The sequence below is a fragment of the Aspergillus pseudoviridinutans genome (genome assembly GCF_018340605.1).
Source record: "Aspergillus pseudoviridinutans IFM 55266 DNA, scaffold_1, whole genome shotgun sequence".
NCBI lineage: Eukaryota > Fungi > Ascomycota > Eurotiomycetes > Eurotiales > Aspergillaceae > Aspergillus > Aspergillus pseudoviridinutans.
The window spans coordinates 484,232-502,572 of NW_025091281.1; the positions used below are offsets into that span (position 1 = coordinate 484,232).

The 18,341-nt window shown below is 48.2% G+C and overlaps 8 protein-coding genes across 8 annotated transcripts; 2 read left to right on the forward strand and 6 right to left on the reverse strand.

Annotated features, from left to right (window-relative positions):
• Positions 1–2,079: 2,079 nt before the first annotated feature.
• Positions 2,080–2,724, forward strand: Asppvi_000182 (uncharacterized protein; the record flags this gene model as incomplete). Its single annotated transcript, XM_043296494.1, has 1 exon — positions 2,080–2,724. The coding sequence occupies one exon, from the start codon at positions 2,080–2,082 to the stop codon at positions 2,722–2,724; it is 645 nt and encodes a 214-aa protein (XP_043152429.1).
• Positions 2,725–3,615: 891 nt separating this feature from the next.
• Asppvi_000183 (uncharacterized protein) lies at positions 3,616–3,914 on the reverse strand (the record flags this gene model as incomplete). The annotated part of the gene is made up of 2 exons (XM_043296495.1): positions 3,616–3,857; positions 3,905–3,914. The coding sequence occupies 2 exons, from the start codon at positions 3,912–3,914 to the stop codon at positions 3,616–3,618; spliced, it is 252 nt and encodes an 83-aa protein (XP_043152430.1).
• A 228-nt stretch (positions 3,915–4,142) lies between these two features.
• On the reverse strand, positions 4,143–4,578 carry Asppvi_000184 (uncharacterized protein; the record flags this gene model as incomplete). Its single annotated transcript, XM_043296496.1, has 2 exons — positions 4,143–4,424; positions 4,480–4,578. The coding sequence occupies 2 exons, from the start codon at positions 4,576–4,578 to the stop codon at positions 4,143–4,145; spliced, it is 381 nt and encodes a 126-aa protein (XP_043152431.1).
• An 823-nt stretch (positions 4,579–5,401) lies between these two features.
• Positions 5,402–6,184, reverse strand: Asppvi_000185 (germin family protein; the record flags this gene model as incomplete). Its single annotated transcript, XM_043296497.1, has 1 exon — positions 5,402–6,184. The coding sequence occupies one exon, from the start codon at positions 6,182–6,184 to the stop codon at positions 5,402–5,404; it is 783 nt and encodes a 260-aa protein (XP_043152432.1).
• A 2,248-nt stretch (positions 6,185–8,432) lies between these two features.
• Positions 8,433–8,972, reverse strand: Asppvi_000186 (uncharacterized protein; the record flags this gene model as incomplete). Its single annotated transcript, XM_043296498.1, has 1 exon — positions 8,433–8,972. One exon carries the CDS (start codon positions 8,970–8,972, stop codon positions 8,433–8,435), a length of 540 nt encoding a protein of 179 aa, XP_043152433.1.
• A 3,362-nt stretch (positions 8,973–12,334) lies between these two features.
• Asppvi_000187 (uncharacterized protein) lies at positions 12,335–13,986 on the reverse strand (the record flags this gene model as incomplete). Its single annotated transcript, XM_043296499.1, has 3 exons — positions 12,335–13,123; positions 13,181–13,268; positions 13,319–13,986. The coding sequence occupies 3 exons, from the start codon at positions 13,984–13,986 to the stop codon at positions 12,335–12,337; spliced, it is 1,545 nt and encodes a 514-aa protein (XP_043152434.1).
• Positions 13,987–15,126: 1,140 nt separating this feature from the next.
• Positions 15,127–17,049, reverse strand: Asppvi_000188 (uncharacterized protein; the record flags this gene model as incomplete). Its single annotated transcript, XM_043296500.1, has 1 exon — positions 15,127–17,049. One exon carries the CDS (start codon positions 17,047–17,049, stop codon positions 15,127–15,129), a length of 1,923 nt encoding a protein of 640 aa, XP_043152435.1.
• Positions 17,050–17,226: 177 nt separating this feature from the next.
• Asppvi_000189 (ketopantoate reductase family protein) lies at positions 17,227–18,225 on the forward strand (the record flags this gene model as incomplete). Its single annotated transcript, XM_043296501.1, has 1 exon — positions 17,227–18,225. The coding sequence occupies one exon, from the start codon at positions 17,227–17,229 to the stop codon at positions 18,223–18,225; it is 999 nt and encodes a 332-aa protein (XP_043152436.1).
• Between the last annotated feature and the right edge of the window lie 116 nt (positions 18,226–18,341).

Consider the following 18,341-nt stretch of genomic DNA (forward strand, 5'->3'; position numbering starts at 1 on the left):
TCTACAGTTGCCAGCCGAAAGGACTTGAGTCACATTTCCCAATGGGGACTCTAAGTGACCTACCACCCGGTATTCTGTCGATTTTCCTTTCAAGCTTGTGACTCTCGACTAGTTTGCTTATTAGCGCGTGTCGGGCTTGATGCAATTTCCATACCCTGATGTGAGCACCCGTCATCAGAGTTATTCAGCAGTTTGAGCGGGTAGGTCGTTTCTCTGAGCATGTATATGCAACCGGTCTATGAGAGGTGTACGGCATTTAGCAACTGAGACCGCTCGACATTCCACCCACCCAAAACATTCTAGACCTAGGATCAAAATCGTAGATTGGTGCGTGCCCAAGTGGATGGACCGAGTTATTTGTTAAAACCTGAGCGTTCTAGGTACGAACCGTTCCCTGATTCCAAACGTAGGCGGGTCTTGGTCGTGGTTGCTAGTACTATTCATCGAGTTGGGCAAATGCGTTGGCTACCGAGGTAGAGCACTTGCTCGAACGAGGTCACCTGCGGTCAACTTTTCTAGCACCTTTTGCGACATACACGCATATAGTCAATGCCAGGAAGGTTGCTCCATGAGCCGAGTCGGTCGTACACCGGAAAGAAGAGTAAGAAGAAAAAGAAAAAAGGAGCGCGCAAGCAGTCCATCAGCATATAATGAATTAGGCTGCTATCTCTGGGGTTAAGCACATTGACACCCAACTCACAGCTCTTCCAAAGAGCTAATGCGGCCGCGACAGGTACATCCAATATGCGTATTGAAGCCAGGTAGTGATAGTCAAGGCGTTCATCTCGGCCAGCAATATGCTCGCGGCAAGTCTCTCGTCGAAATGAGATTGCGCAGAGCAGTCGATGGTCAAGTCTCCGAGTAGATTTGAGAAAAGGGTGAATGGTCGGAGGAAGGCATACGCAAACAGACAATGAACGATGATCAGTAGACCCTGTTGCTCAGATATTCGGGACTTCCAGTTAAGCTGCAGCCAGAACGAGTTATTTCCGAAAACTCCTGAGGCTTCTCCTCGGGAGATCGTCCGATATGCTACATAGCCGATGGGCCAAGTTTCAGGTAGCAGTGGGCTAAAAATGTACAAAATCCTCCATCGCCTGTACACTACTATATCAACATACTCGGTCTTCGAAGATCTTCAGTTTCCCATCCCAGCCTGCCGCAGAGATAAGGCGCCTGATCGCAGTATCCTGTATGCCTCTGTCGGACAGCCTTTCCGTCGGTAAAAGGTTGTCTTCCCCGGTCGATTTCTTAGAACACTGACTCTTCGATACGGGTCCACTCGGTGCGATTCCAGGCGCCCATTTCACGCAGCTTATTAATATGTAATGAGCGTTTTCGAGTAACTCTGGCTTGCCTCAGGTCCCAGCAGTGCAGCGACTTCTCGTTCGACAGAGAGAGATGATACTTGCCCGCTGGGGGAAGCACAATCTCCCGCACGCTGTTGTCATGGCTCTGAAGGCTCAGAAAACAACCCACAGTCGTCGCAGAGCCTGATGGTTTTATCTCGCGATCCGGTTCCCATAAGCTTGGCGCTCAGGGCAGATGACTGCTCCTTTTCTGCCAGCCTACACGGATCTTTAACATAACATATGCCTTCATGTCACAATGTGATACGGACGCATAAGTGGTCAATGCATTACTGCATGTCTCGCTAAAATAAGCATCATAAGCTCCACCCGTGAGATTTAAGTGTGTTTGTCCAGATTTTAATGGAGAAGGATGGGAGGCCTAAGGATTAAGTAAGAGGTAGTAAGGACATTGGCATGTGTTGTACCAATTACCGCAGTCAATTCAAGACATGTCTTAACTAGTGTCTGAAATATTTACCGCTGATTGGCGAATCAATGCCCGGTGGTTTCGAGACTGCGGAAGCGATGAAGAACCGAGTCAGATTCGATCATGAACCCTGTTCTCTGTATCAACAATCAGGTCATTGTCGATTCAGATCGTCATGCCATGTCACAAGGTTACATTCTGCATCCCACTTCCACAGTCTGTGCAGAAATCTACAGTATATAAGTATGACCTATCCTTCCCCTTCTTCCCCTCAATCATTAACACAATCCTACAATCAAAATGACCCTAGTCACTCTCCTCACCGGCCTTCTGGCCGTCACCTCCACCGCCCTAACCCAGTCCATCACACCCCCCGATGGCTGCCCCCTACCCACCTGGACCGTAAACAACTTCCAGTGGTACAACGGCTCCCACAGCCTCGACTGTGTGCACAACCAAGCCGACATCGACGCCTACGGCTGCCTCTGCCCCGGCACCGGTGGCTGGTGCGAACCCAACCAGGCCACCTGCAACGGCTCCTGGGTCCACCTCTGCTGGACCGGCATGCCCAACTACCACCCCTGGGGCTACGGCCCGCTTGAAACACTCGACATCGACTTCACCGACGGCCTGCAGTGCCACGACCAGTACATCGGGTACCGGGTGCACGATATCGGCAACGGGGCGAGCAACTGCGGCTATGAGGACCGCGGGCTCGGGCGCATCGTCTCGTTCTACGGGAGCTCGAATTATGAGACTTCCACCGGACGGATGGAGTATGTGCTTGGGGATGGGCATGCGCTGACCTGCAACAATGGCAGTAAGATTACGTACTCTGGGTCGACGGAGTTTGAGCTCGAGTGTGTGCATGATGCGTTTTTCAACGCGACGTGCACGGCGGAGGAGTTTACCATTCCGGTGTTGTCATATCAGTGGGTTTCTTGATTGACTACACCGTATAGCATTGGAACTGGGGAACTAGAAAATGGCATGTATGCTTGATGAAGTATGGACAGCCAATAGACAGCTATCTATGAAGAATTACATTCCAAGCTGTTAATTCCACCTTCGTTGCCTTCCCCTGCGCATCCACTTCAAAGGCAAACTCTGCCAGTGATTCAGCGCGTATCCCCCGCTGCTGACGGCGAGCCAGTCATGCACGTCAAAGTTCCTCTGAAATAGACCTCTGGATTTTTGCTGTGTAGCTGTATATGCCCTAAAGGCTACCTGCCGGGCACTAGCCGACGCAAATCGTCTAATATAGCCAGCGACGGCATAGGATCCGCCCCATTGCTAACCAACGAGGTCACCGACAAGCCGGGATTGCCAGAAGAACTAACGGCCCGCGCCAGAGACCAATCGATCGATCCTGTACTTCACCGCAAAACTCCTCTTCGCTGCAGATGCAGCCTGCTCAATAAGCGCAGGGAGATCGCCTCCATGACGAGTTCCGTCAGAAGACTCGTCGCGTTCGATCGCGTTGACAACGCACTGGCCTCAATAATACCAAATCCAGCGTCGAAATCAGGATCGCTGGGCCGAATTTTGTGAGGTCATTGCTGGTCGAGTAAATCCGTCCCGACGACCTGGAGATGCCGCCGTCGTAGCCAAAGCTCGAGGCGAAGTCGCCTGCGATGATTAACAAGTCTAGTGAAGATACAGAGAGGAAGATAAATTTGACTAGATGTGAGATTCTTCTCTGCTGGTGTGTACGTAGGAAATTCATTAACTACAAAAGAATTCACTTCCGAAAGGCTTTCACTTGATACCCAAGGTAGAATGACGACAAGCATAACTCCATGGCAGTGAATGATACACACTTCTTCACAGAATAGCCTACATAAGTCCAGCGTATGTGTCTCCCTCCTGCATTAGCTTCCGCTCCTCGCCCACAGAGTCTTCAACTCTGTCCCTTTCGCCTTCCTTGACATGTGGATTGGGTTGTGCACCCTCCTGAGGCTCTACATCAGGCTGCTGGTCACGTTGTTCATTGCGATCATTTTGCTCTTGTTCGTTGCCATGATGTCTGCGATGTAACATCCGGTCCATGAATCCGGTGTGGTGAGAGGTTTGTTTGTCTTCGACATCAGCGGGTCATACTATGAGCCTTGCAGAGATGGCTTACTTTCAGACATGGTCTTTAATGAGATTGCAGTTTCCCTGACGATATTTTTCCGCAGAAAGATTGATTAGGGATTTCGAAGGTGATTGTAGGAGGGAGGCGTTAACAAGAGTGTAGACGTCATCGCCAGAACGGATAATAATTTGAGTTCAGAACACGCGCAAGTCATCCACTTAATCGCTTCCATTCTACCGAGGTTTTGATCTCAAGGTTCCAGCTCTTATAGTTCACATCAATCCATTTATTTCCCCGTCCGTGCAATGATCACAATCCCCAGCAATGCCAAACTGATAATGAGCACAATAAACACCAGTGCAACCACCCGACAGCCTGCATCCTCTTTCTCCAATCTCTCTCGGCGCTCGAGCTGGCGGTCGCACGTCTCGCAGTGGAAGTGTGGCTTTGTAGGGTCTAGCTGCGTAAGAGGATGCGAGGACTCATGAGGGTGAGACTCCACATCGTGACAGCTGGCGGCGTTTGCATTTTCGTCCAGGTCATTATGGGGGACAGCAGCGTATTGATGCTGAGATAGTCAGTCTGAGTGTTTATCTACATCAAGCGGTCGGGGAATCGCTTACCGTCCTTGAAGATGTCGCTGCCGGTTGATTGACAGATTCCGTGTCGAATAGTTCATGGTAGGCAGGTGCTGCCTCTTCAGAAGCTTTTGGTCGGTTCATATTGATCACTTGTCTGGCGCAAGATTCACTGGATGGCAGAGTATAATGTTGAATATCTGAGGGTTGTTTGATGATGGATAGCAGGATGTTGATGGTATGTCGTACCCTGGGGATGACTCAGGCTTATTAGCACAGCCATTACGAGGCTGAGCGTCGACGCTATGTCCACGGTCCACCTATGGGAAGCATTCCTTGAGGTTTTAAATACGAGAAGGGGGAATTGTAGGGAAAGCCAGGGAATTCACCCTCCATAAGCACTCACGCCTGCATCACCCGCATACGAGCCACCGATCAGACACTGACCAGTCCAGTCTGTGTGCCACGATGTGGTAAGTTCCTACAAAGTACGAGTGACCAGCTGAACAATATTGAAAGCGGTCGTAACAGCACCTTCATTACCTACCGGACAAAGGATCATGAGCCTCCTGCGAGTATACGTCTACACGGGTTCTCGACTGCTCCGATCCCTCGAATGAGGCCTTTGCCGTCAGCGCAGTATCTACAGCACAGTATCTATGACTATGTGAAGGTCATTATTTACTATTTGTCACATGCTGGATTGAAGATGACATCCCAGTATAAAGTGGTTGCTTTCTTAGTTTTGAATTCTTGATTCTTACTGAAGACATTTTACCCAATAACAAAATACTTCGTATCCAGGTGCAGCCCTACAAGAGCCAACAATACATATGAATTAATCTGCATTCAATCGTCGCTGCTCTCGTGCTACCTTGCCTTGCACATCAGCATTTCGTTTCAGAGGTTTCATTTGGAAAACCCAGATATATTACAGCAACATAGGAGAGGCTTGTGGAGACCAGCATTAAGTATGGCGTCGGGGGGGTCGGGACATCCCGCAACTTCGCATGCATTCGTCAACGCCAAGAATAACTGGACCAGGGATCTTCTTCCGGACCATATCGATCTCGTATTCATCAAGAGTACGCCCAAGAGCGTCTTCGAGGACGATGTCAGGCAGACTAAAGAGGGATTCGAATTGCTGCGTTCGACCAAAATCATCAGTGCCGAAAGCAGCCACAAAGGCTATAGTCTCGCAGGAAGGATTAAATTCCATGTGTATTGAGCCCTGTGGAAATATAGTCGCCTGAAGAGCGTTCAGCGTCAAATTCACCACTCGAGGAGTAGCGCCAGAATGAGTAGCTGGTGGCTCAAGCATCATGAACGTCTGTATCGTGCCGTTGAATGGGAGATTGAACTCAGTGCCGCCGTTATGAGAATGAGGAGTATTAAAGCCACAAGGCCCCATAATGCTAACTGCCATGCCGACGCCTTGGCCTATGAGGGCTGGAAATGTCTCGCCAGTAGCATCGACCAGGTATCCGCCAGAGCTAAGCTCACTGTTCTTTGAACTATTTCCAAAATCGAACATGAAGTCCTCGTTTGCCAGCAACTGGTACTTCGCATACCGAGAAGGGGCAAGCAGAAGCTGCTGAGACAAGGTCAGCTTATGGGTGCCGCCTGATCCACTGAAGCCTGGGGTAAATGGAAGCTGTGGCTGCAATGTGATGCCGGGGATAGTGCCGGCAGGAACTGCTGCCACAATGCAGAAGAGGGAGCTAGCTGGAATAATTTGCCAGAGCTTCATTGTGTAGATAAATCAAGAATTAGATAGGCCGTGGGGAGAAAGAATACGATTCTCCAAAAGAACGAGGGCAGGAGCGATACTTATTATCGCAGTAAAGATCATCTACGTAATGCCCGGAAAAATTGAAAGTCTTGAAGTCATGCAACCCTAATAATTAGTGGAAGCTCTTGTCTATGAATTTTGTACTGTTGACCGCTTAAATTTCCTGAAGAGAAAAGTTTAGTATAAGGTGGCCGCAAGCGGTGTATACTAAGAATCAACCTATGTCTATGATGCAGGTGACCCTAAGTTGTCATATTCGGAACTAGACCATGGTCATAATGCACATTGACATATTATTTATGCTAGTTATATCCATGGGATGTGCCTACGATAGTGCATTATTTAACTATAATTGTTATAAATCGGCTAAGAATCGTCCTGTCGCGAGAATTTGATGACTCCGTTCGTCTACCGTTGACGTCCGCTGACCTAGCTAGCTAACTGGCTGCCAGTATACGAGCTGGACAAGACTGGACCGTCATTTCACAAACTGGACTCAATTGTCATATTATGTAGGAGCAGGAGCAGGAGCATGAGCGTCATATATATGAGTATACACTGTCAGCAGATGATATTCGAACGAAGAACCCGCTCGCACCAGTCAAAGAATCCACCAGATTTATCGTCCGATCAAATTCTCCAGCTTGTCTCTCGAGCGCCCACTGCCGAATAGCCTCAAAGTCCCGACAAGTGTGTATATTATCCGCCCTCACAGTAACCATCTGTTTTTCTTCATTCCACGCCCACACATCGACGTTGCTATCGGCTGAACACATGAGACTTTGACGTATCATTTCGATACAGTGGTCTAGGTGATGCATAGCCTCCTCGTCATCGGTGTGATGCATATCAACACCCCAGAGTACTTTGCGGAGCATATCCTGCGCATGTCAGATTGATTCACCAGCTCAACAAAGGAGTAATACCAAACAGTGCAACTGATGAAAAACATCGAGCCCAATTAAATAGTACCCCGAACTGTCTCCTGAATCGCCAGGAATTGGGACGGTCTTATTAACCAATTTAGCTGCATCGATCGCAGGAATCTTGACCATCGCCGGCGCTGAAAACTCAGCTTAAGCCTAGCAGTGCATCGACGGCAACGACCTACCGACATGGAGATCATCCCACGCTTTATTGTTCTCTTCCGATGGCGGACCCATATAGATGGACTTTTGGTCTCCCCAGCCGGAGTTGAAGACGATGTTCTTGTATCTGATGACGTCTTGAGCAGGAGCTAGATCTCATTAGCTGTGAACTTGTACAGCGATAAGCTGCTTACAGTAAACCATATCAGGTATTTCTAATCCTGGATTCGTCCAGACTGCAACCCCAGCTCCAATAGCGAAGACTAAAAGCGAGACTATAAGGATATATTGAATGGTAATGATTTTTCGGAGCCGCTGATACTCTCTGGCGCCGAACGGGACTGCTTCATGCAGGTATTCAGATTGCTTTTCACTTATGAGTGCCTCCCCGTCAGTGGCATCGCTATGGATGAAATCTCGATAGTTCTTCAGAAACATTTGGATAATTAACTAATCCCATGAAGTAACTTAGGATGAAACGATGCAGTGATAGTGCGACGCCCGTGGCGTTCGGCACAATATATCTATATGCCAGATGATCTAATCACTACACAATAAGAGAAGCGTAAGGGAAATAAAGGAATCTCTGGATTTCGGACTAGCCATGAAAGGTCATCAATAGGAATTTAATCTGATTGGCTTTGTGGTGTGTCTTGGCAGCAGAGTTGTTGAGGGGATTTCTTTGTTCTCGGTGGTGGGGATACGCTCATGATCAATTCGTGTTTCTGGGAGTCACCTAGACTGAGTTCTTATACATCTAAGAACAATGAACTTTATGAACCAATTCCTCTGCAACCCGAACTAAGATGGAACAAAAATGCTAAGCGGCTTATTTGACGCGTTACATGCCAGACGAGGATATTTGCTGTCTAATATCTCGAGTTGACCATATGACGCAAGACTATAGACTGGACATTTCACGAACCAAGGGTCTCAGTTCTAGAGGAGACTACAGTTTCCGAGAATGCGAACAATTCATTCCAACACAATTCAAATAGCTTAAAGAACTCGAACATCTTTCCCGTCGACATCATGAGCACCGGACCAAATCATTCCTCCGATCTCTGCGACAGCATATTGGCCGTCCATTTCCCTCAAAGCAATAAGCATCGCCTGGCCTACTGTGGGGGAATCACATAACCAGCAATACCCTCTTCAGTGTACCCCAAGTTTGCAGCAGCGTTGTCTCTCTCAGCCCCAGATACTGTGTAGAAGTGATCGGTAGCTGACTGACTGTAAAGGCGGTAGAGCGGGACTGCAAACGGGATTGGTTCTGGATAGATGTAACCCGTGATGCCTTCATCATGATATCCGAGCTTCTGGATTGCATTGTCTCGTTCTGGCTTGGATGTGGTGTAGAAATGATCGTATATGCTCGGATTGTACATCCGGTAGAATGGAACGGTGTCCCACTCCTGAGTAGAATGGATGCGACATGCAATGCCTTCAGCAACGTACCCAAGGTTGTGGACAGCGTTGTTCCATTCACTGAGATCGGGAGTGTAGAAATGGTCTTGAATGGATGGGTTATAGGCACGGTACCATGGGACGACGTTCAGGAATGATGTTGTTGCTCTCTCAGTGAGCACATCGGAGATTGGAAAAGCAACAGCTACGGCAGCTGCTGCAAGGACAAGGACGTTCGCGTATCTGACCATGGTTGTTCAGTATCAATGTATGAATGAGATCGTTGAGGGAAGAGAATGTTATGATCTCCCAGGTGCTCGAGATGTCAGATTGACGATGCTTAAATAGTTTCGTGGGCTCATCGTCCCTGCCATCTTCGACCTAAGTATTTGGTCAGTCAACAAGTGACTTGATTGTGGTTACCTGTATATGTGAATAAGCTGCATTAGCGTCGCTCGTATATGCTCAATGTGTAGCAGGAAGAGGATTCAACCGTCAAGCAAATGGCCCTGTTGTGATGGGAGACTCTTGTGACAGGGTTGCATGAGGCCGGAGCTGAGCGATACTAGGGAGGCAGAAGGCAATTTTTGCCGAAGGGTAGGCGAAGCCCTTCAGTCGATTATTTGTCCAAGGGATCAACATCGGGCGATCAGAATCAGAGGACCGAGAAGTGAAGCCTGGAGGCGACGACTATGTCGGCCAGTAGTCAAGCTATTCGTGTCCTACCCTTGATATAGCACTAGCCTTGAGAGTATTCGACACAAGGGATTCTCCGATAAATTATTGGGCTTTTAGGTCTGATCTGAGTGTTTGGCAACATTTGGATTGCTTGGGAGATACAACAGGACCTTCCTCCACATTTCTGGCGGAGCCCACAGGTGACAGCTGATGCTCTGCAGCTCCTTCGGTTAAACACTCAGCCAGCCCCTTTCCCCTTGATTTTCCATACGTCAAATTGGCTCAGCACGGACCGATTGCTTGTTGGTTGTAGCTACGGGAACCCAGTCGATTTATGAAGCCCATATTGTGGCTAGCTGAACAGTCCAGGAGATCTAGAACAGCCTACTTTTCGGTAACATGTACATCTGATCCAGATAATGCATATTATGATGCATCACCCTATAGAGCTAACATAAGCAAGCAACTGGTTGAGATATGTAGCGTAAAAGTTGACCAAAGATTGGGTGACTTGAATACCCAGCAAAAGCAGCCCGGCAATCCCTGATGCGAGAGCGAGTGGATCAGCCTTCGTGATTGGTTGATAGCAGTTCCTCAGACGGGCAATGTGGGCGACTCGGTTGTCGATTAAATATATGAATAGCGGTTATGTCACAGCCAAGCTTCAGCCTCACCGAGCAGGGGCACAGCTGCTTTGATGCCCGAAGCGGGGCTGAGCATGGGCTATGATAAGCACTAATATCGAGTGAGAGATATCTGAATATTCTGGTTCTGGACTTTCGGCGCAATATCTTTAATATCTATTTGGCAGATGGGATATTTCCGAAGTTGGGAACACGAATCAATTTTCCTAATGGCCTGCCAGAGTGCGATTATATCATCCATTCAGTCTGTTTGCCAGATGGACTGGGTGTATAGGAGATGGATGAAGACCGAGTCCAAGTTCCTTGTGATGTGTTATAACCGTTGAAGTCATTTATTTATTCATTTACTTCTTAAATCCCCCCCGTGCAGAGCATCTAGGCCCATCTAGCATAATATTTGCGCTACCACTTCGTTCTTTCCTCCTCTAGCACATCATCATGGGACCTGTGTTCCTCAATCATAACCTACGCATTAAGATTACTTTCCCAGGAGTAGATAGAAGAATCTATACCCGAAGATTGATCCCGTCCTAAAGGCCCTGATGATCTTTATAGCTTATGGTCTGAACGGACGATTGAAGATTAAAAACAATAATGATAAAAGCCCACTGACATCGCCATTAGTAAACATATTTCAAGACTGGCAGCAGATGGAAAGAGAAAGGAGCAGCAGGCGGACCAGGCTGACGTACTATCATTTTGTGAATTATTGACATTTCATAGAGTCATAGATTGATTGTCTCTAACTGCCAAACCACTGTTCCATATATACTCTAGTGAGAATTTCTTTGCCTCTTCCCTTGATATTAGAGGAAAACTTAGAGGAAAACTTTTCCAAGCAGCCCAATACCTAATGTTAGTGAAAACAGATGCAAGGGCTCTAATTGTTTGGAAAGTGGCTGTAGCTAATCTCTGGCTGTCTGCGCTCACTCACAGATGGACGCACAATCTTTTTTCCCTGCTGCTTTTTGACTGAGTCCAACTTCTAGCATGAGTTGCTCACACATAATGTTCTCCTTCCCATGAATATAGTCATAACTGGCAATATGAGTCCACGAAGGAGCTGATCCTCATCCTTTAGCAGAGAGTCACCTGTTGGCCGGAGGATCTTTGTTATGTCTGTCATTCATACTGGGCCGTCATAAATTTCAGATCTGCACATTCATCATGAACCAGCCAGTGCCCTGAAGGGACTAACCATCGTTTGCTTACCTGGCAAGAGTCGCCTTTGATAGAGATAGAGCTTTTCGTATCTCGCTCTCTGACACGTCGAAGTCACAAGCTGGCATAGCCGATCTTGATCATTTGGGGCCTATGCCATTGTAGATACAGCCTTTCGCCGGGTTGACCGCAGACATCCGTACTTCCAAGCTATTTCGAAGGCAGCCGCCGCAAAGTAACACGTCGGAGCTCTGAAATAAGATGAAATGGTTAAAGAGCGTATAGTCGTAGGATTCAATCCTGTATCTTCTGTCTCTCCTCTTAAGCACTTTGCAATTTAATATGTAGGTCTCGTAAACTTCGTCGAATAATGAGTCCTCGGACTTGTCCTAGGCGTCAAACCTGGGCATCGCACAACACCCATTCAAGGTGGTTATACTATCAGTAATGCATGTTGAAAGGCACTGATTTATCTCAAGGATGGATCACTTGTATATTTCGGTGGGAGGAAATTATTGCGAACTTGCTAAATCGGCTGGCCTCGAGTGCATCCCGTGGACTCCAGAAGGCGACAGACGAAACGCCATAGAGCTAAAGGCGTAAATTTGAAATGGCGCTTCACAGTTCCGTTATGAGAGATGTGCCAACGGCCCAGAAGCTTGGAAGAGTTACTTCGCAGTGTTATGAATTGCTCCAGTTGAGACTAAAGAGCATAAGTTTCATGCGCGAAGGAAGAGATTGGGGACTTTAGCAGTCGCGAACCACTAAATAAGAAATTTATTGTAGTGATGATCATCTTCAGTGTGCTTGCGCTCTTTGCCATTAGCTCTCCTGTTTAGGTTGTGCTGTCTGCGGCGCACAAAATATAGGGCATATTATTGAATTCTTAATGGCATCAGATTCATTTCGATGAAATTACAATGTGTTCTCTCTGATAGTTACACCTGTTAATAGAAAGAATGAAAAGGTATCCGTGGTCAACTGATCATAAGAGCACCTGGCGTAGGGGTCAAGATGAAATAATTCCACGCTATTTTCGTTTGCGGTTATTGTCTTGCAACCAGTCAGCACTTATTTCTGGTAAATGTCGCAGACTCATTGTATGAGCTTCATTCGCCGCATCACGCCTTTTACTGCGCCTTTCCACCTAAAAAAGGGCCATTGCTAGTGTTCTCAGTGACTGTCTTTCTCCGAGGTCGGCTGGATGCCGTTCTTCTAGGAAGAGGTCCTGAAATCTGTGGTGCCAATTCTTGCCCTGCAGCGATGCAAACCGGTGATGACCTCCTCACTTGGATGGCGAAAGTCAAAGGGGCACGTCCATCATTATCTACCGTCGAAATCCGTGGAAACACGGTGAGTAGATTCTCATCTGGCGTACCTTCCGCCCGTCGATTCTCGCTACCATCGGCCTCTGGAAACGGAAATTCCTCCCACTCAAGGTCCCCCCATTGAATGGGCTCAAAATCTGTTTCGTATTTCTGCTTCGTCCGCTGGAATTTCTCCCAGATTTCAGCGGACTGAGAAACAATTTTCTGAACACCAAGGCAAAATTCATCGAATTGCGTCTCTGTCAGCAACCCATAGAGGTAGGACGCAACGTTTCTCACAACGATCTGTATTCTTGCCTCACATTCTCTTTTCTGCGCTGGCCAATCGATTGACAATAGCAACAACCGGCAAAATGATTCCTTCTCATTCTCGCTAATGGCCAGGTTGGCTAACATCTCTCGGATTTGGCTGTCGTCCGGCAAGATATAGGTTGGCTGGAAAATATACTTGTCTATTTCTCTCGAGAGAATCCCAAGGATCACCGCAAGCCGCATCTGTTTTGCCTCCTTAGAATTGGAAAGCGGAAGTGGGATATGATGTCGTAATGCCTGATCGCTTTTTTCTTGGAATTTCTTCCAGGCTTGTAGATTCTAGTCTCGTCTTTAGTAACGTGGGAAGGACGTCACTGTCGTATTGCCTCCACGTACCTCAAAAGCTTCGGCGGGCAGATCTTTCTGCAGATGGCAATACGTTTCCTTGATGGCATATTCCCACAATTTCTTAAACCTTTCAAGCCTAAGAGGAGTAAGCCGATAAGACAGGATACCGAAGGGGGGTAAAGATACATGACTTCCTCATCTTCTTCATGGTACTTCGCCGGTAGATTTTCGAATTTTCGAATTTGCTCCTCAGCAGCTTGAAGACGTTGCTTCAAGCCTTTGTTTTCGTCGGACAAATCTTTTGCAGTCTTCTTGACAGTCAAAAATTGCTGTTTGAGCTCCGACCCTACAGATTTCATCTTGTCGATCGTAGTGTCCTTCTCCTTGATATTTTGCTGGAGTGTGGTAATATCACTGTGCGCGCGGACGACTTTCTCTTTCTCACGAAGGTAGGATTCTTGGGTTTTATCAAATTGTGCTTTGAGGTCATTGAACGCACTCTGCTTTTCAGTGACCTGCTCCTTTTGATCTTCGAGTGAGGTCTTGAGAGATTCTATCTGCTTCCTCAGCTCGTCTTGTTTGGTAACTTCCTTTCGATTCATGGCAAGAAGCTCCTCTGTCGTGGTTTGCTTCTTTTTCTCCAATTCACCCATGTCTCCTTTGAATTTAGTCAGCTCCACCTGTGCCTGTTCCAGCTTTCCTTGAAGGTTGGAGTTCTCCTCCAGAAGTGATGAGACATATTTAGAACCTGCTGATGAGGCCAGCAAATTGAGTTGGTGAAAGAATTCTTTAACGATCTGGGAACCGCCGAGAGCGCTCTCAGCTGACGGAGATACCTGGGGGTGAGATGTCATGGTACATAAAGAAGCAACAACTGTTCTTTCGCTTGAGGGATCAAGTTGGACAAGTGAACTTCAGCAATTTCGTCTGGTGCACTTCCCGGTATTTATCCCCCGCTCTGCCATCCACGCACACAGTATTTTGCAGCGCGACGCTCGCCCATTCCTGTCAAAAGCCCTCGCCTTGTGGACTCACCCCATATCCCGAAGCAAGGCATTCCGATATTGCGCTGGGGTGGATGTGAACTGGCACAAGATGAGTGGTTCGGCATGACAAGGCTGAGAAGCCTCGATTCACGGCGCGCAAGGCTCAAGTTGACATCACGTGTTAGCTCTTCGGTGAAGTTCGGTCAATGGACAGTCAATGCGGAGACAGTTCATGCGTGCCATCGTTAATGCATGTACGTTTCCATCACACACACGATGTTAGCCACGTGTGCTCGTTTTATTGCATAGTCACCAAACAAGACACAATCATCGAATCCGTCGATATGGAGGTGTCGAGTCAGGAATGAGGCTACGTTCCCGTCTCTGATCATGGCTATCAGAACTCCCACGGCACGATGCCTAGTTTTGTAGTGAAGCGAAGTGCAGACTTCCAGGGCTGTACTCCGACGACGGTCTCAAGATCTAGAATGGCGTCGCCAAGTTGATGATACAAACTAGTGAAAAAACACCCGGAAGGGTCGTCAATATGCCGATGAATGAGATAAGACAAAGGATCTTCTCCTTCACTCCGGATTGGAGATTTTATGTTGGAAGGAGAAGCGGCGAACGCCTGGCAAGGAGCCAAAAGTGGCTTTTAATTGGGGGTTTGGAAGAGATTCGTCGCATGGATGTGTCTGACATGATGTCTCTTCAGCATATTTATTTATAACTGTATTATTGCTTTCATGAGGTCAGAAGGAAATCTTCCGCAGGAAACTTCTACTTACCTGTTTTAACGGGAGGAATGTTCCTGAAAGAAACTACAAGTGGTGAATACTACACGAGCCAGTGGAGGACAAGGTTGACCTACTATAGTTTTATCGATTCTGAGGCTTAAAGCAGTATTGACATCTCATACATTCATGGATTGATTGTCTTTAATTTTCAAATTACTACTGCATATATATACTCTAGCGAGAATCTCTACATCTGCCTCTCCCCTTGATCTCATTGCGTCTCATCTACAGCCAGTGGGAAACTTTTCCAAACATCCCAATACCTAATGTCATCGAAGAGTTCATCTTGTGTGGTAGGCCAAATTCGCAAAAACACGTTTGCAACCCACCGAGACACACCATCGTTGTCAGAAAACTGGAAATTGGAATCCTGAGACATTCGCGCTTCGAATCTGTCCCGGTGCTCGTAGCGAATATCGCGCTCGATAGTCCACTCCGAAGCGAAGAACCTCACAAGACAGGCAAAGTCACATCGCGGGAGGTAGTGCTGGTGCGCCTGCCCTTGTATTGACAAGGTCAGCCGCTCAAGGAGTGATGCGTCGTGGGACTTTGCGGTTGAAATGACCTCGAAGATCGAGGACGCAAGAGGTTCGTCAATGAGGGTATTGACCAGAAGTTTCCGGAGGTGTCCGTTGCAGCTCCGGATGATGCCTCCGAGATCTTCTTCGCTGAATTCAATGTCAAAGTCGTCCCAGTCCGGATCGATGGAAGCGTGCTCCTGGTACAAGGTCGGATCAGATACGTCCAATGCCAGGTCGAGGAACTTCATGTTCCTGATTGTGCCCAACGCCTTGTAGAGAGCCACTTCCCGGGCGTCTCCTTGGGTACGGCGGATAGGGATGCTCATCTTCTCCAGTAGAGGGCAATATCTGCCGAGCTGGAGGATATCGTGCTCGGTGAAGCATTGCCAAGGCAGACCAGCCACAGACAGCTTGCGCAGACGTGGTCCGTGGTGTTTCGCCAACGTCCCTATCGACAGCTGTGAGTGCCAGGCAATCAGCTGTATCTCTGATAGCGAGGGTAGACTTTGAAGAAATCTTGCTGCTTGCTGGTAAAATTCGGGTGCTTGTTCTGCTCCGGCCTCTTTAGTACCAAGGAACAAGCGCAGCGTTCGAAGGGCTGGAAAACAAAGATGGTCTGCCCAGGCTGCGAGAGCTTCCCCCTGGATGGATGACCCCAGGTCAAGAATCTGCACGGTGGAGAAATCAATGAGCGGGGCCCATTCCTCCAGCGCAGCGGCAAGCATGGTGAAGTAGGTGTGTTTGACTCGAAGACATTCTATTGCGGCTGGATGTTCGTCGCTTGTGTTTCGTGTCAATTTGGCCATTCCCGCTCCTGACGCATTATAGTCACCATCGCCTGCCCTTAGATATATCTTTTTCAAGTTGGGGGCGAGGCCCAGGATTCGCACGAAGCTTTGCTTCTGCCAAATACCTTCTGGTCTATCTGTGTCATAGTAGGGAGTGAGACTATGCAGAGACGGCGAGGTGACTAGGCTATATTCATGTTCCTCAGCGGTAGGCTCCCATATAGTCCGCAGCACGAATGAATGCAAATGCAGTCTGCATTCGGGTCGGTATTGATGCAATGCCTGAAGCAGGCAAGGGGCAAACTGTTCGTAATGCAAATGGTGAAGGTTGTCAAGGGCAGGGAGTCTCTTAATCAACTCCGCGACACTATCCCAACATTCATAGTCTATGTTTCTGTCGCGATAACATACGTCCAATCCTGTGCCGTCGAGCTCCTCTTCAAACTCATACGAATCTCGCGGATCGCGATTTAACGGTGAGAAACGTGAGACTCGGGGTGGAAACCACTCGTCATTATCCTCCGCTTCATAGGGATCTTGCAAGAGAAAGCCCTCAATGATCAACCGCCTGACATGAGGAAAGGCATTAGCCTTTTGCAACTTGGCGCAGACCGTTGCAACTTGATGTTCAATGCGTTCACGGTGACAAAATTGCAAGCGGACTGTATGGAAGACAAGTGACTTGGCTACTGATAGAGCCAAGGCGAAGCATTGCTTGTTGACTCGTAGCAGGCGAAAGACACTAAGAGGATGGACGTCAGCAACGAAGCGAACAACCAAGGAAATAATCTCTGGGGGAAGGGCCTGAAATTCGTATCGTGGCATTTGGGAGAAAAAAGAGGAACGAGAAAGCAAGCTGCCCTCGTGTTGAGCCGACGGGACCCGAGATAAATAATCAACCCCACCAAGAACGGGATAAGATTGACTCACCGAATTTGCAACTTCACCCAGTGACCGTCATTGGAGTATAACGGCCCCCAATTTCCCACCATCATCTCAGCCATGGCATCAAAACCTCATATTCTGCTGTTTGGCGTCGGCAGCGTTGGCGCCATTCATTTACTCCAACTGCAACGAGCGGGATGCATCGTGACGGCCGTGTGTCGGTCCAACTACGACATCGTCAAGGACAAGGGATTTACAATGAAAAGCGTCCGATTCGGCAATGTCACATATCGGCCAGATCACATCGTTCGCAGTATTGCTGAATGCCCAAAAGACACAGTATATGATTACGTCCTGGTGACCACGAAATGCTTTCCCGGCAGTAAGCCGTCAGTAGCAGATCTGATCAGACCGGCCCTTATTGGCCGTCCAGAAACTGCCATCGTCCTAGCACAGAATGGCATAGAGATTGAGCAGGATATCGCAGACGAATTCCCGGAGAATCCTGTCCTCAGTGGTGTCGTCTACCTCCCAACCACCCAGACTAGTCCCGGGGTCATCGACTACCCAGAAATGCTGAACATGCTCGAACTGGGAACTTATCCCGCCAGTGCACCCGCTACACACAAGGCAGCAGCCAGCAAGCTCGTTGATTTGATGAATGAAGGCGGCGGCGAGGCCAAACTTCACGACGACATCCAAATCGCGCGGTGGACCAAGCTGCTCCTCAACGCGTCGTGGAATCCTATCTGCGCGCTGAGCATGTGCTCGGACGGTGACTTTCTCCTGGCTTCTGAGCCCTTCGCATATGAACTTGTCTGGGGGATTATGATGGAAATCGTGGCCTTGGCGAAGAAGCTGGGTGTCCCCGGGGTGGATGAGGAGGCGGCGAGAGTTCGGCTTCAAATAGCAACACGTCGGGCGGAATCAGGAACAGGACGTGATCCAAGTATGCTGCAGGATGTCAAGCAGGGTCGGTTATTTGAAGTCGAAGCGATTGTTGGGAACACGGTAAGACTGGCTCGGAAACATGCGGTGAGCATGCCCCGGTTGGAAACGGTGTATGCATTGGCAAAGGGGAGATATGAAGCCTTAGCGCGGAGTCAATTGCACTGATGTATTTAGATCCCATCAAGATTAGCGGTTCAGAGGATGATAGATTAGCACTATGCTTAGCATTCACAATCTGCTTATAGTTCTTCACTTCCAACCGCCCTTCTCTAACTCCCCTA